The 20,597-nt window shown below is 55.7% G+C and overlaps 1 protein-coding gene across 2 annotated transcripts in view; it reads left to right on the forward strand.

Annotated features, from left to right (window-relative positions):
• The window catches only part of EPHB2 (EPH receptor B2), a 143,152-nt gene that overhangs the window by 44,779 nt on the left and 77,776 nt on the right, over positions 1–20,597 (forward strand). For both annotated transcript variants that reach the window (XM_051637365.1, XM_051637366.1), the window contains exon 3: positions 3,033–3,717. In XM_051637365.1, coding sequence (XP_051493325.1) covers positions 3,033–3,717 — 685 coding nt within the window. The remainder of the gene's footprint in view (positions 1–3,032; positions 3,718–20,597) is intronic.

Here is a 20,597-nt window from a genome sequence, read left to right on the forward strand (position 1 = left end):
TCCTGTGGCTTCTCCCAAGTTACAAGTGGTAGAACAAGAAGAAATGGCCTCAAGTTGTGGCAGGGGAGGTTTAGGGTTGGATATTAGGAACAATTAATTCCCTGAAAGGGTTGTCAGGCCCTGGCCCAGGCTGCCCAGGGCAGGGGTGGAGTCCCCATCCCTGGAGGGATTTCAAAGCTGTGGGGCTGAGGGACATGGGGCAGTGGTGGCCTTGGCAGGGCTGGGTTAGCACATGGACTTGATGACTTTAAAGGTCTTTTCCAACCAGAACGATTCGATGGTTCTCTAATTCTGCCTGGCCAGGACGGAGCTCTTCAGGCTCATGTCCTGAGCCCTCCCTGGGGACCTGCAGGGGTGGACATGGATGGGGCAGGTTCTGAGCTTCTCTGTGTATCAGTGCCTGATTCACTGCTGTGGAGTGGGCATCAGGAACGGTCCAGGGCAGGGGAAGCAGTTGCTTTCCTGTGCCTTTTCCTGGATTCCTTCACCCCCCTGCCAACCGGTGCCCTAAAAACCAGGGAGATCCTGCAATTTTCCACTACCAGGGCAAGTTTATTTCTGGAGAATAGACTGAATGCTCCCCCTGCCACGGCAGCAGATTTGCAGCCACTGCCAGAGTGGTTGGAGCTGTTTGGGGACCTTCCCTGACAGCCTTCTGTTGGGCTGTTGGCCTCGACGTGTGAGGAGCAATCTGTCTCCCCTCGCACAGGTCTCCCTCTGCAGTCCTCCAGGCCCCTGTGGGGATCTTGGCAGGCTGAGGGTGCTCTGCTCCTGCAGGATTTTCCCTGTGGACCTTGGTCCTGGCACCAGATCTGGGCTGTGTGGCCACACTGTCCTGGCTCTCGTGGTCCTACATCCAGGAGAGGGCTGTGCTCAGGGTTACCCGTCCATGGGAATCAGCTCGGCTTCCACTTGAGTAGGTTTATGAACAAATTGATGAGAAGCTGTTCCAGCTGGCCAGGAGTGTCACAGGTGAGCTGGACCCCGGTCCCTGTCGTCAGCAACATGAGGAGAGGGGGCAGCATGGGAAGGTGCTCTGCCCTCCAGAAAGGTTGGGGAAGATGCTCTGATGAGCCTGGTGAAGAGATCTCCTCACACAAGGACCATTTCTGAGGGTGGTGAGAGCCTGGCCCAGGTTGCCCAGGGAAGCTGTGGCTGCCCCATCCCTGGCAGTGTTGAAGGGCAGGTTGGATGGGGCTTGGAGCAACCTGGGCTGGTGGGAGGTGTCCCTGCCCATGCAGGGGGGTTGGAACTAGATGGTCTTTAAGGTCCCTTCCAACCCAAAACAGTCTGGGATTCTCTGATTCCCATCTCTGCTCACCACAGAAGAGCAGTGGCTGCTGACAGGCTGCAGCTCTGCCCTTGCCTGCTGCATCACCTGCCCTGATGTTTTTATGTCCTACGGAGAGTGGAGACAATGACAAGCACTGAAGGATTTGGATAAAAACCCCTGGGGAAGAGGCAGGGAGATGGGCAGGGCCAGGAGGTGTCACAGCAGCCCCAAGTTCTATGGAAGCTCCTCCAGAGCTGGCAGAGTCAGCCATGAGTCGGCTGCAGGGAGCTGGGCTGAGCTTCCCATGGGAAAATAGGTCAACTCCGAGCTGTCTCACTGAGGAGGATGTTACTGTCAGGCCAGAGCTCACAGGACATCCCACAGGTCCAGTTTAGGACAGCGGGGTTTGGGTCCCGTGCACACCTGCAGGAGGGTCCCCAGAGCATGTTAGCCCTTGAAAGGGGAGGGATGAGGATTCCCAGCAGGATCTAGCCCAGCTCCTCCCTCTCTGGGTACACAGCAGGGTCAGCCAGACTCCCATAAACCTTCCTCGGGAAGAGAAGCCACTGGCCTGTTGCTGCAGCCAGCGAAGAGGTTTCTTGGCCCTGTCCTGTTCTCCTGGGAAGGCTGGTCCTGGAGGCTGCGTCTGTAACTGCAGCGGCACTGGTGGGAACACAGCACTGGTGGGAACACAGCACTGGTGGGAACACAACAGATCTGCTGAGGGTGTCAGGTTACCCTGCCGGGAGACTCCCCAAGACGGACCAGCCGTGGGCAGAGAATCAAAGTATGGTCTGAGTTGGAAGGGACCTTAAAGACCATCCAGTTCCAGCCCCCCTGCACGGGCAGGGACACCTCCCACCAGCCCAGGCTGCTCCAAGCCCCATCCAACCTGCCCTTCAACACTGCCAGGGATGGGGCAGCCACAGCTTCCCTGGGCAACCTGGGCCAGGCTCTCACCACCCTCACAGCCAAGAATTTCTTCCTTATATCCAACCTAACTCTCCCCTCTTTCAACTTAAAACTGTATCCCCCTCATCCCATCCCTCCCTGCCCTTGTCCCAAGCCCCTCCCCAGCTTTCCTGGAGCCCCTTCAGGCACTGGAAGGTGCTCTAAGGTCTCCCTGGAGTCTTCTCTTCTCCAGGCTGAACACCCCAGCTCTCCCAGCCTGGCTCCAGAGCAGAGCTGCTCCAGCCCTCCCATCATCTCCGTGACCTCCTCTGGATTCAGTCCAGCAGCTCCAAGTCCTTCTTGTGTTGGTGACCCCAGCACTGGCCCCAGCCCTGCAGGGGGGTCTCAGCAGGGTGTAACAGAGGGGGACAATCCCCTCCCTGGCCTTCTGGTCATACTGCTGGGGATGCAGCTCAGGACATTGTTGACTCTGGGCTGCAAGTACACATGTCCAGCTCATGTTGAGCTTCTCACCACCCAACACCCCCAAGTCCTCCTCATGGCTCTGAGCTCTGCAGAGGGTTTTGGGCCATCTTGTCCCCGCGGAGCAGAGCTTGCCTGGCGTGCAGTGCAGGTTCAACCCTGCTGGAGCAGCGTGGAGATGGATAGGTATAGAGTGCTGGGGCTGTGCTGGGGAGCGGTGCTGAGCACCCGTGGGGCTGCTGGGGCGATGAGGTGGGCACGGTGTGAAGCAACTGGGACTGGCAGAGCCATCCCACCGAGCTCCCGGCGCGGCTGGGAAGAGGCGGGGTGGGTGGGGAGCACCAGTTGGGTGCAGAGCCCTTGACTTCCTCTGCCTTGTCCACAGTGGGAAGAGGTAAGCGGGTACGACGAGAACATGAACACGATTCGCACCTACCAGGTGTGCAACGTCTTTGAGTCCAGCCAGAACAACTGGCTCCGCACCAAGTACATCCGGCGGCGCGGAGCCCATCGCATCCACGTGGAGATGAAGTTCTCCGTGCGGGACTGCAGCAGCATCCCTAACGTCCCAGGCTCCTGCAAGGAGACTTTTAACCTCTACTATTTCGAGTCGGACTTTGACTCGGCCACCAAGACTTTTCCTAACTGGATGGAGAACCCTTGGATGAAGGTGGACACGATTGCCGCCGACGAGAGCTTCTCGCAGGTGGACCTGGGCGGCCGGGTGATGAAGATTAACACCGAGGTGCGCAGTTTTGGGCCTGTCTCCAAGAATGGTTTCTACCTGGCCTTCCAGGACTACGGAGGCTGCATGTCCTTGATCGCCGTCCGCGTCTTCTACCGCAAGTGTCCCCGTGTGATCCAGAACGGGGCCGTCTTCCAAGAAACCCTCTCAGGAGCTGAGAGCACCTCGCTGGTGGCAGCCCGTGGGACGTGCATCCCCAACGCGGAGGAGGTGGACGTGCCCATCAAGCTGTACTGCAACGGGGACGGGGAGTGGCTGGTGCCCATCGGCCGCTGCATGTGCCGGGCGGGCTACGAGTCGGTGGAAAACGGGACCATCTGCAGAGGTAACCACTCGCCTTCTGTCTTGCTCTGCACACCCACCTCCCTGCTGATGGGTGGTGGCCTTGGTGGCAGCTGGATGTGCAGCCGGGATCTGCACAAGTGACCTCCTTGCACAGGGGTGGGAGAGGAGCATAAAGGGATGTGGGAGAGGAGCATGTGCGTGGGCACTGTCTTCTTCTCCAGCTCCTCAGTTCTTGCCCTGGGCTCTTCTCATCCACTGCACAGGTTCTGTGTTGCTTCTCAGTCCTCAGAGCCACAGGGTCCAGGGGTGCTGGCCTGTTGCTGGTGCCCTCTGTGCTCTCCAGGTCTTGGAGAGGCACACGTTGGTGTAGCTGTGGTGGGAGCCACTGATCTGCAGTCACCTCCCAGGAGACTGGGGCTGTTGTCACTTCTGTTTGCATCCTGTGCGTTGGCAGGGGGTGAAGTGCTTCTGGCGTGAGGGGAGCACGGGCACCCAAAGGTGATGATGCAGTGGGAGGAAAAGGTTGTCTGCAGCATTTTCCTGGTGAGGTGCAATTAGGTGGGACTTGGTCATGGGCTGTTCAGGGCCAGGCTCACCTCTCCTGTCTGGGCACATCTGGGCCTGGTCTTGGAGCTCCCTCAGCAGCCAGAGGTCTCCTGCCCCTGTAGATGTTCTCCTGCCCTGTAGGTGGTCAAAGTAGACACTAAGAGCACCTGCTCAGCTGAGCACCTTGGAGCCAGAATGGTCCTACAGGCAGAGCATGCCCCAGGCTAGTGAAGGGCCCCCCCTGAAAGCACTGTGCCCAAAGCCATCTCCGTGCTCCTCCCCAGTCACACAAATGTGCAGGGGAAGGAAAGGCTACATGGGCTTGGAGAGGGACAGGAAGGGGCTGCTGGGCTTATCAGGAGAGATCAGGACCCAAGAGCTGGATGTTTAATGGGCACCTGTGGTTGTACCATGCCCAGAGCAAATCACAGCATTTGGCAAACGGACTCTTCTCCCCCCTGTCCTGGCTGAACATCCAAACCCCATCCCAGCGTCGATAGTGTCTGCAGAGCTGGGGTTTCTCTTGAGACCAACTAAAGGTTGGACCAGATGATCCCAAAGGTCCCTTCCAACCTGGCAATCTATGATTCTATAATGATATAGATGTGTTGGTGGGCACTGCAGAGCACAAGGAAGAAGCTGCTTCCCTTCCCTTCTTGCTGCTGGAAGGGGTGGCTGGGTAGCACCAAGCGAGGATGGGGAAGGTGCTGATAAGAGGGGAGATGGACACACTGTAGAGGGGGTTGGACAGTCTTTGGCCATGTTTTGTTTGGACTGCAAGTTGGGTAGTCCTCTGGTAGAGGACACTACATCTTCTGCTGGTGGCTGGGCTGCTCATGCCTCAAGTGTCCTGATGAGTTGGGGATGTCATTTTATAGCTGTGCTTTGAGCTACTCCTCACTGAGCCACTGAACACCCCTTCCCACCAAGCTCAGGGTGATTAAGTGTCCTCCAGCTGTAGTAGGGATGGTGCTGGGGAGGGAGCAGCAGGGAATCAGAGAGTCCCAGACTGGTTTGGATTGGAAGGAGCCTTAAAGATCATCCAGTTCCAACCCCCCTGCATGGACAGGGACACCTCCCACCAGCCCAGGCTGCTCCAAGCCCCATCCAACCTGCCCTTCAACACTGCCAGGGATGGGGCAGCCACAGCTTCCCTGGGCAACCTGGGCCAGGCTCTCACCACCCTCACAGTGAAGAATTTCCTCCTCATGTCCAAACTGAATCTCCCTTCTTCCAGTTTTAGTCCATTTCCCCTCATCCCATCCCTCCCTGCCCTTGTCCCAAGCCCCTCGCCAGCCTTCCTGGAGCCCCTTCAGGCACTGGAAGGTGCTCTAAGGTCTCCCTGGAGCCTTCTCTTCTCCAGGCTGAACACCCCCAGCTCTCCCAGCCTGTCTCCAGAGCAGAGCTGCTCCAGCCCTCAGGAGCAAGGCATTACTCTGCACTGAAGCATGGGAAGGCAGCCTGGCTCGTTGCAGCCTCCAAGGCAAGGCTGGTGTTTTATGGTGCCCAAGTGAAGCATTTGTAGCAACACCAGAAAGCCCAAATGATTGATGTCAGCTTTTCCACCTCAGCCTGTTTTTTTTCTTTGCCTTTTTTTTTCTGGAGCAGACCCAGCCCTGCATGCTGCTCTGCTCTGAAGCTGCTACAATTTCTCAGGGCTCCCCTGTCCCTGTGCCAGCCCAGCCGAGGAACCGTCCCTTTTCCTGCCCCGCTGCTCTCACCAGACCCCGTGCAGAGCCCTGTCCTGGCACATGGGCCAGCAGGGTGGGAGGGGAGGCAGAGCAGGGGGAGAAGGTGGAGGGAGCGAACAGGAGGCAGAGGCCAGGTCTCCTCTTTGTCTGCACAGCAGCAGGATTTGGGGAGGTCCAGAGCCTCGGCAGATGTTTCTCCAGCCGGTGCTGGCGTGTGCCTGGCCCCGCGCTCCCCGTCCTCATTAATCACCTGGTGGCCAGCAGCCTGCTGGCTCTGTGGGGCAGCTGGCTCCAGGGCTGCCTTCCCCTTCCTTCCCCTTCTCCTTTCCCTTTCCCTTCTTTCCTCTTTCTCTTCCTTCCCCTTCCCCTTTCCCTTTCCTTTCCCCTTCCCACATGGGGCTGCACAGCGGGGGCTGGATGGGACCACAGGGCTGTGCCAGACTGGGACAGATCCTCCCTTTCCCCCCAGCAGCCCCAGAAGCAGAGTGTGTACTGGGAGGGGAGCCAGCCACTGGGTTGGCAGGACAGCCATAGCAAACCCGTCCTCTCCCAGGACCCCCAGTGAGCCCCACAGAGGACTGGGGAAGGGTCAGCTCAGTTGGGCAGAGAAAGGGCTCTCCTCTTCCAGCTCAACTCAGGAAGGACCTGTGGGATGCAGCCCTGCATCCCTGCCCCACCCCCCATCATGTCCTTGTCCCTGGTCCCCTCAGAGGCAGCACAGGAGCTGCCTGGTTTGGGGGACTCACTTGTCCATGTGGCCAGCAGGTTTTCTCATGTTTCGAGGAGTGGGAGGGAATCTGGGCCCCTCTCCAGAAACAAAACAAAAGCAAATCCGAGCTGGCTTTCGGGGGGAAGCGCTCTCACACAGCTCAGTCACCCAAAGGGGGTGTGGGGGCCATGGCTCACTGGGTCCTCCGAGGGCTCCCGATGGAAAAGGGCACCCCAAGTGATGGAGGGTCCCTGGGTGCAGCTGCCAGGGCTGGAAGGAGCTGCTCATTTTCTCTGCTGGGCTTTTCATCCAGCTAACGGAGCACAGACCTGCTCCGGCAGCGCACGCAGGGGATATTTATGGAGGAAGTTCATGCATCTAACAGCTTAAGCTCTTCTAAGCTCGTAGCCCCGGCACAAAAGGATTTGGGGGCAGTTAACAATTCTGTGTGGTGAGGAGAGTTGTGTTTTGCTGGGCCTTGCTCTCCAGTCCCACAGGGCCCTGCGAGGGGCCGGCGGCTCCGCTGGCTCCCGGCTCCTTCCCGCTGGGCTGCCAGGGGCTCGGTGTACGCGCCTCCCCCAGCCCCATCCTCCTGGTTCACCTTCTCCTGCTCCCTGCCTGCATCTTTTCTTTCCATCTCCCTGTTCTTTGTCTGCTGCCTCCCCCCTCCTCCTCCTCCTCCTCCCCCCCTGTCCCTCCCATGCAGCACGTTAAGCGCATTTCTGCCTCTGCCTCCAGTAGTCACTGGCTCCCCTCTGCACAGCGGAGCCTTCAGCTTGTGTGCTGCTCCCTCTCCTTAGGCTGGATGGAGAACGGGCACTGCCTGTCAGGGTCTCTGCCTGCTCGGGGGTGGCAGCTGCTGGTCCTGGCTGCTCAGCCCCGGGTCCATCTCCAGCTCCTCCCTGTCTTTATAGGGCGTCTGATCGCAGCACCGAGCGAGGGGAGGCCTGGGTGTGCCAGAACCACAAAATCATGGACTCACAGGATGGTTTGGGTTGGAAGGGACCTTAAAGACCATCCAGTTCCAACCCCCCTGCATGGACAGGGACACCTCCCACCAGCCCAGGCTGCTCCAAGCCCCATCCAACCTGCCCTTCAACACTGCCAGGGATGGGGCAGCCACAGCTTCCCTGGGCAGCCTGGGCCAGGCTCTCACCACCCTCACAGCAAAGAATTTCCTCCTCATGTCCAACCTAAATCTCCCCTCTCTCAGTTTTCATCCATTCCCCCTCATCCCATCCCTCCCTGCCCTTGTCCCAAGCCCCTCCCCAGCTTTCCTGGAGCCCCTTCAGGCACTGGAAGCTGCTCTAAGGTCTCCCTGGAGCCTTCTCTTCTCCAGGCTGAACACCCCAACTCTCCCAGCCTGTCTCCAGAGCAGAGCTGCTCCAGCCCTCCCATCATCTCCGTGGCCTCCTCTGGACTCTCTCCAACAGCTCCAAGTCCTTCTTGTGTTGGGGACCCCAGAACTGGCCCCAGCCCTGCAGGGGGGTCTCAGCAGGGTGGAACAGAGGGGGACAATCCCCTCCCTGGCCCTGCTGCCCACGCTGCTGGGGATGCAGCTCAGGACACGGGTGGTTTCTGGGCTCCAGTGCACAGTGCTGGCTCATGTTGAGCTTCTCATCACCCAACACCCTCAAGTCCTTCTTGTTAGGGCTGTTCTCAGTCCATTCTCAGCCTGGCCTGTATTTGTACTTGGGATTGTTCCAACCATCTGCAGGACATTGTTTTGCCCTGCAGAAGCTGGTGGTGACTCTTGCCATCAGAGACATGTGACGTTGTTCCCTGGGGACACAGACCTTTCTGGGAGGCAAGGAGCAGGTGATGTGCTACGTAGATGAGAAACCTGGTCAGCTAGGTGGTCTGTAGAAAATCCAGGCTACCACCTCTCTTCTCCAGCTCAAGGTGAAGCTGGGACACCCCTGTGCAAAGCCTGAGAGGTCAACAGTGTGTCCCACCATGAAGGGGAGGCAGGAGGGAAGCCTGCATTGCTTTCCTTCTGCTCCTTCCCTGGGGAACGGAGCTGGGAGGGAGCATGTGGGGGTCCTGACCCAGTACCCAACCCAGTGCCAGTTCTGTCCAGCCCCACCAACACCACAGCCTGGTTCCACCACCACCCCAGCTGATACTCCCAGCTCAGCTCCAGCACTGACCCAGCCCAAGTCCAGCTCTGAAGGGTGGAGTGTGACCTGGGGTGTGTTGCTGTACTTGCCCCTTGCACATGTGTGTCCTAGAGTTGGGCTCCAGGACGGGCTTCCCTTCCTGTGCTTATTTTTGAGGTCCAGAACAGCAGATCTGCCTCCACCCCACCATGCTCTGGGGTGTGGACTCGGGAGCAGTGATGTGCACGTACGTGTGTGGTGAGGACCTGGAGTTATTCATCTGTCACTGAGGTGGAGGAGGCAGTGGGAGTCTGTCCTGGCCGTGCTGTGCTTGGGTTTCTGAGGAGGGCTTGGGGTGTGCAGCTTCCTGAGGTGCTGCAGAGGAGTGTGTCCCAGCTGCCTTGCAGCCCAGTCCCATAAGTACGTGATGTTTTGAAGGTAAGAGGCTATTTATGGCTCTGTGCCTCTTTTGGGTCTGGGCCTCCACTGATAGTGCTGGACCCAGCCAATAAATACTAAGGCCCTGGGAGTAGTTAAGCTCTTGCAGGAAGCATTCCTGGTTGCAGGAAGCATTCTTGGTTGAGCTGGAGTAGATGCAGCCTGTAGTGAGGTGAATGTTTCCAGAGATGGATTATTACCATTAAACACTTCCAGCAGCCCCTCCCCTCTTACCCCCAGCTGTGCTGGGCACTTGAACCTTGGTGAGCTCTGTCCATCACCACATCTCTGCTTTCCCTGTGCCTGCTTAAGGATAACCCTTGGCCCCTGACCCTCTCAGGGAAGGTTTTCATCATGTTTTTTGGCTCTTCTCCAGCCCTTGGTGTTGGTTTAGCCTTTCCATTGGCAGCTCCAGGTCCCATTTACAGGATGCTCGTGGTGATCAGCTGAGTGCCAGAGGGATCACTGAGACTTCCCTCTTCCTACATCCCCTTTTTGCTTTCACCATTTCCCCACTGGCATTTCACTGGGTGCCTTTGTGGGATCCTCGTCCCTCCTGGTGATACTGGGAGCAGATAATCCCTGTGTCCTTGTCCTTGGAGGTGTGATTTGACACATTTGTACTGAAATGCACCTTCCCTGCCTGTGCCCAGCTCACTGAGGCATCAGGTCTCTGTGTATCAGGAACCATCACAGAATCATCCTGGTTGGAAGGGACCTTGGAGATCATCAGGTCCAACCATCACCTGAATCCACCAACCATAACGTCATCTACCTGTTCAGTGCTTCAGTCATGTCCCTCAGCACCACATCTACATTTCTTTTAAACACTTCCAGGGATGGTGACTCCACCACCTCCCTGGGCAGCCTGTTCCACTGCCCAACCCTTCTTTGGGTAAAGAAATTCTTCCCAATCTCCAGCCTAAACCTCCCCTGGTGCAGCTTCAGGCCATTTCCTCTGGTCCTGTCATCATTCACTTGAGAGAAGAGCCCAACTCCCACCTCCCTACAACCTCCTTTCAGGCAGTTGTAGAGAGCAAGGAGGTCTCCCCTCAGCCTCCTCTTCTTCTAACTAAACAACCCCAGTTCCCTCAGCCTCTCCTCAAAGGACTTGCTCTCCAGACCCTTCACCAGCTTGGTGGCTCCTCTGGACAACTCAACATCCTTCTTGCAGTGAGGGGCCCAGACCTGCACACAGGACTCAAGGAGCAGCCTCACCAGTGCCCAGCACAGGGGCAGCATCACCCCTCTGCTCCTGCTGGTCACACTGCTCCTGCTGCAGGCCAGGATGCTGGTGGCCTTCTTGGCCACATTGCTGGCTCATGTTAAGCCCCCTGTCAACCAGCACCTCCAGGTCCTTCTCCACCATGCTCAGTATTTACCACACTGCAGCTCCCACGTCACCAGCTGACTTGATTGGGAACACCTTGGGCTTTCTCCTGGGTCATTGATAAAAATGTTAAATAGCCCAGAGGCATGAACCAAATTTGTTGGCTCTAGTAGAAACAGGCCTGCTCTCCCCACGTTCCCTGCTGAGATCCCAGGCCAGGGCAGCATCTGCTTGCCAAGTTTTAATGCATTGAATGTGTCCCAGGGTGTCTGCAGACCCTCGAGGTTCTGAATCAAAAGATCATGTGTTGCTGAGGGAAAAGCTCTGCAGAAGTTTGGGGCGAGTTGTGTAAGTGCCATTACCTCTCCCAGCCAGTCTTGTAATTGCATCCAAACCCATATGAGGCCAATTTGCCTTCAGCTGTTCCCCATCAATGTTTGCAGGCTGGCACAGCTGTTGCCACCTCCCCTTAATCCTTCTCTGACCAAAGCCTGGAGCTGGCACGTCCTCATTTGAGTGGTAGTGACGTTGCAGTGACAGTCCTACAACAGCCAAGAGGGCCTCGTGTCACAAATCACTTCTCTCTGCCTCTCTGCAACATCCTGCTGCTTCATGGCACGTGGAAGGTGAACATGAACTGTCCTGTGGCTCATCACCCATGTCTTTAAAAACTCAGAGGTAGGTGCTACCCTGATGTCCTGACTTAACAATGTGCAACTTTAGCAGCTTCTATTTAACATCTTGAGTTTCTGCTGGAATGGAAAGTATTTCACCATCATCCTAGAAGATGATGACATCACCTGGCTCCTTCCCAAGTCCCAAACAGGAATTTGTCTGCCTGTTCTACAGGGTTGTTGACAATTTGAATGCTCCCAGCTGGCCGTGGCTCGATGGCACTGTGGGTGCTGCTCTTTGGGCTTCTCCCTCTCCTCCCTCTCTGTCTGGGAAGCAAGAATACAGTGTCTGGCTTTCCACTGCTTTGGTTCTTCTCCCTGCTGCTTCTTGCTGACCTCTCCACATTGTGAATCCAATTAGGGCTGCAGTGGGGATGGTGGCTGCACAGTGTTAACCACTCCAAGCCTGCTTGGTGCACCTTGGAGTCAGGGGAGAGGCCACTTTGTCATCTGCACGTTGCTGAGGAGTGTTGGGTCCTCTTAGAGTTTGGAGTAGGATCAGGGGGAGCTGAACAGAGCAAGGGGGTGTCAGACCAGGGGGTTGAGACATTTCTTTCTGGGCCATCTGAAGCCCAAAGTGGTGCTGACCTTGCAAGGGTGGCCCAGGAATGGGGCAGGACATCTGGGGCTGGAGGAGGGATAGGGAATTCTGCTTCTGAGGGATGAGGCCTTTGTGGCCAAAAGCAGGCAAAGGAAATAAGGTCTGCTTTCTCATTTTGCTTTCAAGGCAAGGGGTGGGCCGAGACCTTCCATAATAGTCATTTTTCTATAGAGAAAGGGAGGAGATGAGGCTTTCCAGGACAGCAGTGTGATTTTTTGCACAGCAGAAGCATTGCAGAGCACTCCCAGTCCTGTTGTGAAGGTGTAGGGAAGAGCCCAGCAGACTGCAGGAGATGACCCCAGAGCAGCCCCCTGGAAGTGTGGAGGGGCTCAGCATGTTCTCATTCACATGGGCAGGTCATCAGTCCCTTGGGCTGGGGGAAGGGATGGAGAGCTCAGATCCAGCAAAGCCCACTGGGAGTTTCCTGATGGACACGATGTCCATGAGGTTGTCTCAGAGAGACTTGGTAGAGTCTTTCATTGCAACTACCTGCTACAGCTGGTGCTTCCCAGTCCCTTTGACCAGCCCTTTCTTCTCTCTGCTCAAGGTCCCCAGCAAAGCCATGGGGAAGGTCTCAGCTCCCCTTCCCACTCTGGGACAGGTTTCTCCCCCGTGCTTACTCCCCAGGCACTGGGATCAGTGAGAAGATGGGAGGAGGTGGGTGAGAGCCAGAGGGTCTCCAACAGGGGAGGAGCAGTGGTGTCCCCTCTGACCCTCCACGGGGACTGGCTGTGCCCAGGCTGCAGGGCCAGGAGCACCTTTGTGACACGGGGGCTTTCACAGACCTGACATCTGTACCAATAAGAAAATCTCCCCGAGTCATTTTTACAGATGAAACAGCATTTTTGACCTGACTTACAGAAAAATCTCAAGAGAAAAATACTGAAATCCTCAAAAGCAGCATTTTATCCAATTTTCCTCCAGTTACACGGGGTGAAGAATCTTCTCCTCTTGCCCCATAAAGATTCAGGACTCAGGGAGAAGCCCCTCTTGCCCCCCCACCCAGATCTCAGAATGCTTTGACTCAAAGGGAAAGCTTTTCCTCCCTCTCCTTCACAGGCCTCTCTTTCCCCCCTCCCCCCCTCTTTTTTTTTTTTTCATGGAAAAGTGGTAAACATTAATAGGAACTGGAATGAATAGCTGGCATCCAGGCCCAGGCTTCCAGGATTTTAACTCATTACTGCCATGAAATGAAGGTGGTTTTCACCATTAGTTTTCCCTTTGAGTCAAAGCATTCTGAGATCTGGGGGGGTGGGGGGGGGCAAGGGGGGCTTCTCCCTGAGTCCTGAATCTTTATGGGGCAAGAGGAGAAGATTCTTCACCCCGTGTAACTGGAGGAAAACTGGATAAAATGCTGCTTTTGAGGATTTCAGTATTTTTCTCGTGAGATTTTTCTGTGAGTCAGGTCAAAACCAAGAGATTAGTTTGAGCATTTAATCTTGGGAAATACCCACAGACCTTCCCTGCAGGGAGAGACACCCACTTAAAGTCAGTCTGATGTCAGATGATGACTCTGTAAGAGCCCAGTGATTTGTTGTTAGTGATATGACGTAAAGATCTTACAGGCAAATATAATCTTGAAGCCATAATTTGCTTAATTAGCTCCAGGAAAACTCTTTATTGTTCCCCATATGCCTTAGAAACATAGTACATCACTGGCAAGTGTACATAAAAGTCCCCATAAAGGTTAGGAAATTGAATCAAAGTGTTTCACAGCTCACACGGTGGCTGGGTTTACACAGACTGAGCTTCAAACAGTGTTAAATGAGGTTTGGCCAAGGAAAATACACCACATCTTCAAGGAGACCTGAAGTTTGGTGACACCGACCCATGAGGCCAGCCCTGGTGTGGGTGGGTGGGTGTTACACCTTGATCACCCTAAGGAAGGAGCTGCAGGAAGGATACAGAGCAAAGCCAGGCAGCAGCACAGATTGTTGAGTCACAGGCTGGGCTGGGTTGGAAGGGACCTTAAAGATCATCTAGATCCAACCCCCTGCATGGGCAGGGACACCTCCCACCAGCCCAGGCTGCTCCAAGCCCCATCCAACCTGGCCTCAAACACCTGAAGTCATCCCCTTGTCACCTTCATATCTTTGCATTTGAGGAACTGGTGTCTTAAGAAAAATTAATAATAATAATAATGATGATGAAAAAAGCCCAGAAGTGTTGGTAGGTACCAAAAAGAGAAGGGACATGAGAGATGGGGCACAGCTTGACAGCCTGTGGATGTGGCCAGCAGCCTGTTTAAGGCAGGGCTGCTGTGCTTTGGGTGGCCCCACTGGGAACACATGGACAAGCAGAAGAGTCTCTGACCCAGCATCCTTGGTGTCCTCTCTACCACGAGCTTCAGCAGGACTCTTCCTCTGAGTGAGCAGCAGCCCCAAGCCTGCCAAGCTCAGATGCTTTGGCTGGAGTCCAGGATCTGCTCAGGAGGTGGGGAAACTTGGTTGTAGCACATGAGAAACGAGTGATGGGCAGAATGGCAGGTCTTACAGGCTGGAAAATGGGGAGCAAGGCACAGTGTGGGCAGGAAATGGCCAACCATAGAATCACAGAATGGTTTGGGCTGGAAAGGGCCTTAAAATCATCTCATTTGACCCCCCTGCCATAAAGTCACTGGCTCTTGGAAAGCACCTGGTAAAGGGAGACAATAAAGTCCTACTGAGACCCAGAGCTGCCAACTCAGTGCATCACTCCTCCCACATCCTTTTCTTGGAAAAGCACCCAAAAGGGGCACCTGCATGAACAGAATGTGATCTCCCATGAAGCCTTTCTAGATCTCTGAAGCAAGGTCTTCAAAGACAGAGACCTCCACTTCAGCAGGTTGAAATGACACCCACCGAGGTGTTTGTATCTTCCCAGCCTCTTTGGAGGCAAACCAGGGACATGGGCTGTGCTCCTTGCATCAGAAACTAGAGAGATCTTTGCAAAAACCCATCTCATGTTTTCAGTTGGCCAACAGGGCTCTTGACACTAGAGTGCAAGGTTCTGCAGCACATCCCAACCAGTTCCACAGGGGGCTGTGGGTACCCTCAGGATGCTGCAGCAGCAGCCAGGGAGGTGCTGGGCATGCCTGGAGCAGGAGGGGAGGCTCCCATCTGCAGGTTTGATGGGCTCAAAATAACTCCTGTGACTCAATGGGGAAAATTCAAAATGCATTTTGAGGGTTCTTCTGTATTTGGACACTGAAAATTTTCCAGGGCAACAAGCTCCTACTTGCAAAGTCTTTTGGCACTTTCAGACTATTGTCACCCTCCGAGCTCACGGAGACCCTGTCTTCAAAAAGACAATTTTGAAGTCTGAAGCCAAAGCCAAGAATTTCCTTTCTAAACATTATGATCCCAGGAACCCTATGGTTGTTTCACCTGCAGCTGTGAGAGGAGACAGGAGCAGAGTGAACAACAAATGGGCAGATGAGAAAGGCTTCATTCATTCCAAACCATCAAAATGCCCAAAGAACCCTTAAGATTAGTGAGAATTGAAGTGTAGCCTGAAGTGGAGACCATCAAGTGGAGTAATGTGGCTGCGTGGCTCCAAGTGGTGTTTCTCCCAGCCTGGATGGCTGTTGAAAAGATCATAGTGACTTCTGAAGCAGCTGCAGTAACAGATAATCTTTGTCAAGCAGCAGACATATCATTAGCTGCCTGATACCTGCTTTCCTGCAGCATCTCCAGGAGGCTTCCTGCAGGGACACGGGAAGAGCCTGGGCAGCACCAGGGCAATGTTTGCTCTCAGACATCAGGAGGTGGTTTCCATTAAGCTGTTCTGCCTCTTTCCCTGCCCTGCAGGAGAGCAGTTCCTGAGCAGGGTGTCTGCATCCTCCTGGGGCAGGTAGAACAAAGGGGTCCAGGCTGGAGCCCCGTACAACGGCTCAAAGTGCCCAGGTGTGTGGAGCACCAAGGGACAGGAGGGATCAGGGAATCAGAGATTCACAGAATTGTTTTGCTTGGAAAAGACCCTTAAGATCAATGAGTCCAACCATTAACCCAACTCTGCTGAGTCCACCACTAACCCATGTCCCTCTGCACCACATCTACATGGCTTTGAAGGACCTCCAGGGATGGGGACTCCACCACTGCCCTGGGCAGCCTGGGCCAGGGCCTGACAACCCTTGCCAGGAAGAAATTGTTCCTAATATCCAACCTAAACCTCCCCTGTCACAACTTGAGGCCATTTCCTTTGGTTCTATCTGTTGTTCTTTGGGAGCAGAGCCCGACCCCCCTGGCTCCAACCTCCTCCCAGGCAGCTGCAGAGCCAGCAGGTCTCCCCTCACCTCCTTGTCTCCAGGCTGGACACCCCCAGCTCCCTCAGCTGCTCCTGCTCAGACTTGTGCTCCAGCCCCTTCCCAGCTCCCTTGCCCTTCCCTGGACACGCTCCAGCCCCATGTCCTTCTTTTTCTGGGGCCCAGACCCTCAGCCCGGGATTCTGAAAGGGCTGATCTCTCTCTTGAGGCATTTCAATGCAAACAAACTGTTTTCCATGAGCCTTTCACTCCCCATTCCCTCCCCTCCCTTTTTCCCTGTCCCTCAAGTCAGTGACAATTCTCCAGGTGTCCATCTGGCTGTAACAATGATCAAGAGCACTATTTTGGCAGATAACCTCCCTGTTCCTCCCCACCTGAGTTGCTGAGGATCCCACAGCCCCACGTTCGGTGCCAGGAGCTGTGATGGAGGAGGTGATACCTCAGGCTGTGGGTGCTGGAGCTGCTTTCTTATGCCAGCCATCACCCAGAGGGTCCCTGTGGCTGAAGGCAGGAAGCTCAGGATGGTGACAGTGGTGGCAGTGCTGCTGCTGCTGCAGGACTTTCAAGGCGAGCAAAATTCCTTCTGAGCCTTTTGGCGTGTAGGTGCAGCCCTGCTTAGTAACACAGGAGGTGAAAATGGAGGAAACAGGATTAGCAGAAACATTTGGGGAATCACGGAACCTCAGGGGTTGGAATGGACCTTGAAAGATCAACCCCCCTGCCAGAGCAGGGTCACCCAGAGCACATCCCACAGGAACGTGTCCAGGTGGGTTTGAATGTCTCCAGAGAAGGAGACTCCACAGCCTCCCTGGGCAGCCTGGCCCAGGGCTCTGTCACCCTCCCAGGAAAGAAGTTCTTCCTGCTATTCACATGGAACCTCCTGTGCTCCAGTTTGCACCCATTGCCCCTTGTCCTATCACTGGACATCACTGAACAAAGCCTGGCTCTGTCCTCCTGACACTGCCCTGAACGTATTTGTAACCATGGATGAGGTCGCCCCTCTGTCTTCTCTCCTCCAAGCTCAAGAGACCCAGCTCCCTTAGCCTTTCCTCATCAGGGAGATGTTCCACTCCCTCCATCATCTCTGTGGCTCTGCCCTGGACTCTCAAGCAGTTCCCTGTCCTTCTGGAACTGAGGGGCCCAGAACTGGACACAATACTCCAGATGTGGCCTCACCAGGGCAGAACAGAGGGGGAGGAGAACCTCTCTTGACCAACTAACCACCCAGAGAAGCTTCTTGTTCACCTCCTGTGCACCCCAGTGATGGATTAAAAATTGCCTTCATTCACCATTGTGTTGCTCCTGGCAGTGCAGAGTGTGCTGGTGAGGGATGCTGTCCTTTCCAGTCACCTTCCCAGGCACAGAGGTTGGGCTGTTCCCATCACCTCAGACATTGGTTCAAGCAGTACTGTTGGTGTTTTACCCTCAATTTATGCCCTAGGAGTGACCCTGTGGCACCAACTGAAGAATAAGGGGTGGGGGGTAGATGTTGTAGGCCTTCCAGTACTTGAAAGGGGCCTACAGGAAAGCTGGGGAGGGGCTTTTCATCAGAGAAGACAGTGATGGGACAAGGGGTGATGGTTTTAAACTGAGAGAGGGGAGATTTAGGTGAGATATGAGGAAGAAATTCTTCACTCCCAGGGTGGTGAGGAACTGGAACGGGTTACCCAGGGAGGGTGTTGATGCCCCATCCCTGGAGGTTTTTAAGGCCAGGTTGGATGAGGTTTTGTGCAGCCTGGTCTGGTGGTGGGGGTCCCTGCTCATGGCAGGGGGGTTGGAGCTGGATGATCTTTAAGGTCCCTTCCAACCTTAATGATTCTATGAATCTATGAATAAACTCCTGGCTTTCTCAAGCTCCGTTTTCCTGCTGTGACTGCACATCCCAGCCTTAGGACCTGCTCTGGCAGGGCTGGGGTGCTCAGCTTCACCCCCAGTTCCTGCTGATGCTGTTTCTGAAGAGGACGAGGAAGCCAGCAGAGGAACTTTCTCATGCCCACCACTTACTCGCCTTGCAGTGTGGTTAATTTGCAAATAGAGTGACAAATCCAAGTGTGTGCATCTTCAGGACACCCTATAATTAGAACTGGTCTTTCTTCTGTTGCCTTTTTTTCCCCTCTGCTTCTGGAGAGGTTTCTGCTGTCTAGCTCAGATGGAAGCGATCCCTGTTTGGTTTTGTTTCTCTCGAACTCGAGCAGGGCTGCTCTTTCCAGGATTTCCCAGGCAAAACTGTGCACATGGGGACCTGCCCAGCGTGCAGGGTGGTTCCTCTAGGACATGTTGAGCCCAATGCGCGTGGTCTTCACACGCAGCCTGTGCATGCTTGACATCTTTCATGGGTTTGGGTGCTTTTGGCTCCCTGCACCTCTGCTGGGGCCGTTGGGGCCTGTGGGCAAGGGTTTCCAGGCTCTTCCAGCTGCAGGGCAGAGCGTGGGAAGTGTTGGGGAAGCAGTGAAAGCCCAGTGTGCAAAGCTGGGCAGAACTCAGGCTGGCTGCAGGCACAGTTTCTCTGCTCAGTCCTGCCTGGAGAAGTGAGGTTGGTGTGACACGTGTCCAGGGCAGCAGAAGTGGCCCCTGCAGAGCGGGTGGGTGGCACCAGGGCTGCCCTGCCAGCAGAAGGGGTCTCTTGATGGAAACCAGGAGGAGGTTCCCAAGCCAGAGACGGGGTAGCAGGACCCATGGGACCATGGCTGCTGTGCCAGTCCAGCCGTGTTGCAGACATTTGGTGGGGGGAACACCCCCTGCCCGCCCCCCCCCACCAGGATGGGGTTTCCATGGAAACCAGAGCAGTGCTTTCCTGCACATCGATGTGCTGGAAGGCCAAAAGCAAATGTGGGAGGGAGGGAGAAAGCATATGGTGGGGGATACACCCTCCCTGGGGACCTTCATCCCCGAGTGCAGAGGAGGGGAGGGAGGGAGGACATTTGGGTACCCTGGGCTGGCTTGCCATCTCCCTGCAGCTCAGATCCTGGCTGGACCAGCCCTGGCAGGGGCCCCAGAGTGGCAGCTCCATCCATGCATGTCTGGCCCAGCGTGTGCTCCTGCTGTGGCCAACAGGAGCTTGCAAGGATGCAGCATCATGACCGAGCTCCGCGCCAGCCCAGGTAGCTCGCTAATGAGCAGGATTAATTAATGAATTAGAACTGCAGCAGTCGGCTCTTGGCAGTCTCTGCCCGAGGGCATCACCTCTTCGTGCTCCCAGCTGCCCTGGGCAGGCCCCGTGGGGTCTGGGTGGGGACGAGAGCAGCTCAGGACAGCGGGGAACCCGCCAGGGGTGGAGGGGACACCCCGGGACAGAGACACTTGCAGCCAGGTCGGGCCGGGGGTGGGAGCCACATCTGGCAGCACAGCCACATCTGGCTCCGCTCTGGTGCCGAGCGCGGGGCTCCCGCGGGTGTTTGGTCCTGCTGGGAGCTGAGTGCAGGGTCCGGGGGGCTGGGGGGCAGTGCCTGGGGTGCCCTGTGGGGCTCGGGGTTGCCCTGGCACTGCTGGGCTGCACCCTGGGGCTGGTGTGTCCCTCCCTGGCCCCTCTGTCACACGCCACTTCTCAAACCGGGTTGCGGCGGCGGCAGCAGCAACGAGTGCTGGAGCTGCTAGCAGCCTGGAAAAGTCTTTTGTCGAAGCTTGAGATGCCTCCAACCTCCTTTAATTAAAGACAATTACTGCTTTCAGCCCCTCTTCACAGCTCGGCTGGGCTGTTTGCAAACACACAGCTGCGGGAGCCTTTGTGCCCCTCTCCAGTCCCGCTTCCCTGGAGACGCACAGAGGTTTCTTTATGATCAGCATTAGGGCCAGCGAGCAGCTGAGGAGGAGGAGGAGGAAGGGGGTGGGAATGTCCTGTGCTCCTGAGGTGTCTGGAGGTGCAGCAGCCCTGCCTGCCCATGTCCAGCCTCTCCTGCAAAACCTCCTGCGTGGGGGACAGTGGCTTCTCATAGAATCATAGAACAGAATCATCCTGGTTGGAAGGGACCTTGAAGATCCATCAAGTCCAACCATCACCTGAATCCACCAACCATAACCTCATCTGCCCGTTCAGTGCTTCAATCATGTCCCTCAGCACTATCTCTACATTTCTTTCAAACACTTCCAGGGATGGTGACTCCACCACCTCCCTTTTGCTGGGGGCATGGAGAGAAACAAAGGGAGGTAGGTGGGAACGGGGTGTTTGGGCTGCAGGAAAGGTGGCTCTTGCCCCCGGCTGCAGAGAGGGGACTGGGCAGACCCTGGCTGTGAGCTCTGAGTAGGTCCTTTTAAATAACCCTCTGCTGATTTAGCCATGATTTTGGGTGCTGGGATAAAGAGGCTGCTCCACCCCCCAGCAGGAGCTGCAGCAGGCAGGGTAAATCTTTGCTTTCTCCACCAAACTCTGCTCAGGCAAAAAAAAATCTGAAACCTCCTGTAACCAATAACCCCCCCTTTCTGTGCTTGAATAAGTCAGAGGCAGCCAAATGGAGCTTAAGCAAACTTTCCAAAACAGTCAGGGCTGGCACAAGAACAAGCAGCATCCACTGCAGCCCTCTGGGATGCTGATTCCAAAAATACGAGCCCCAGCGCGGCAGCACATGAAGCTTCTCGTAGCCCTGGCCCTCAGA

The sequence above is a fragment of the Apus apus genome, chromosome 20 (assembly GCF_020740795.1).
Source record: "Apus apus isolate bApuApu2 chromosome 20, bApuApu2.pri.cur, whole genome shotgun sequence".
Taxonomy (NCBI): domain Eukaryota; kingdom Metazoa; phylum Chordata; class Aves; order Apodiformes; family Apodidae; genus Apus; species Apus apus.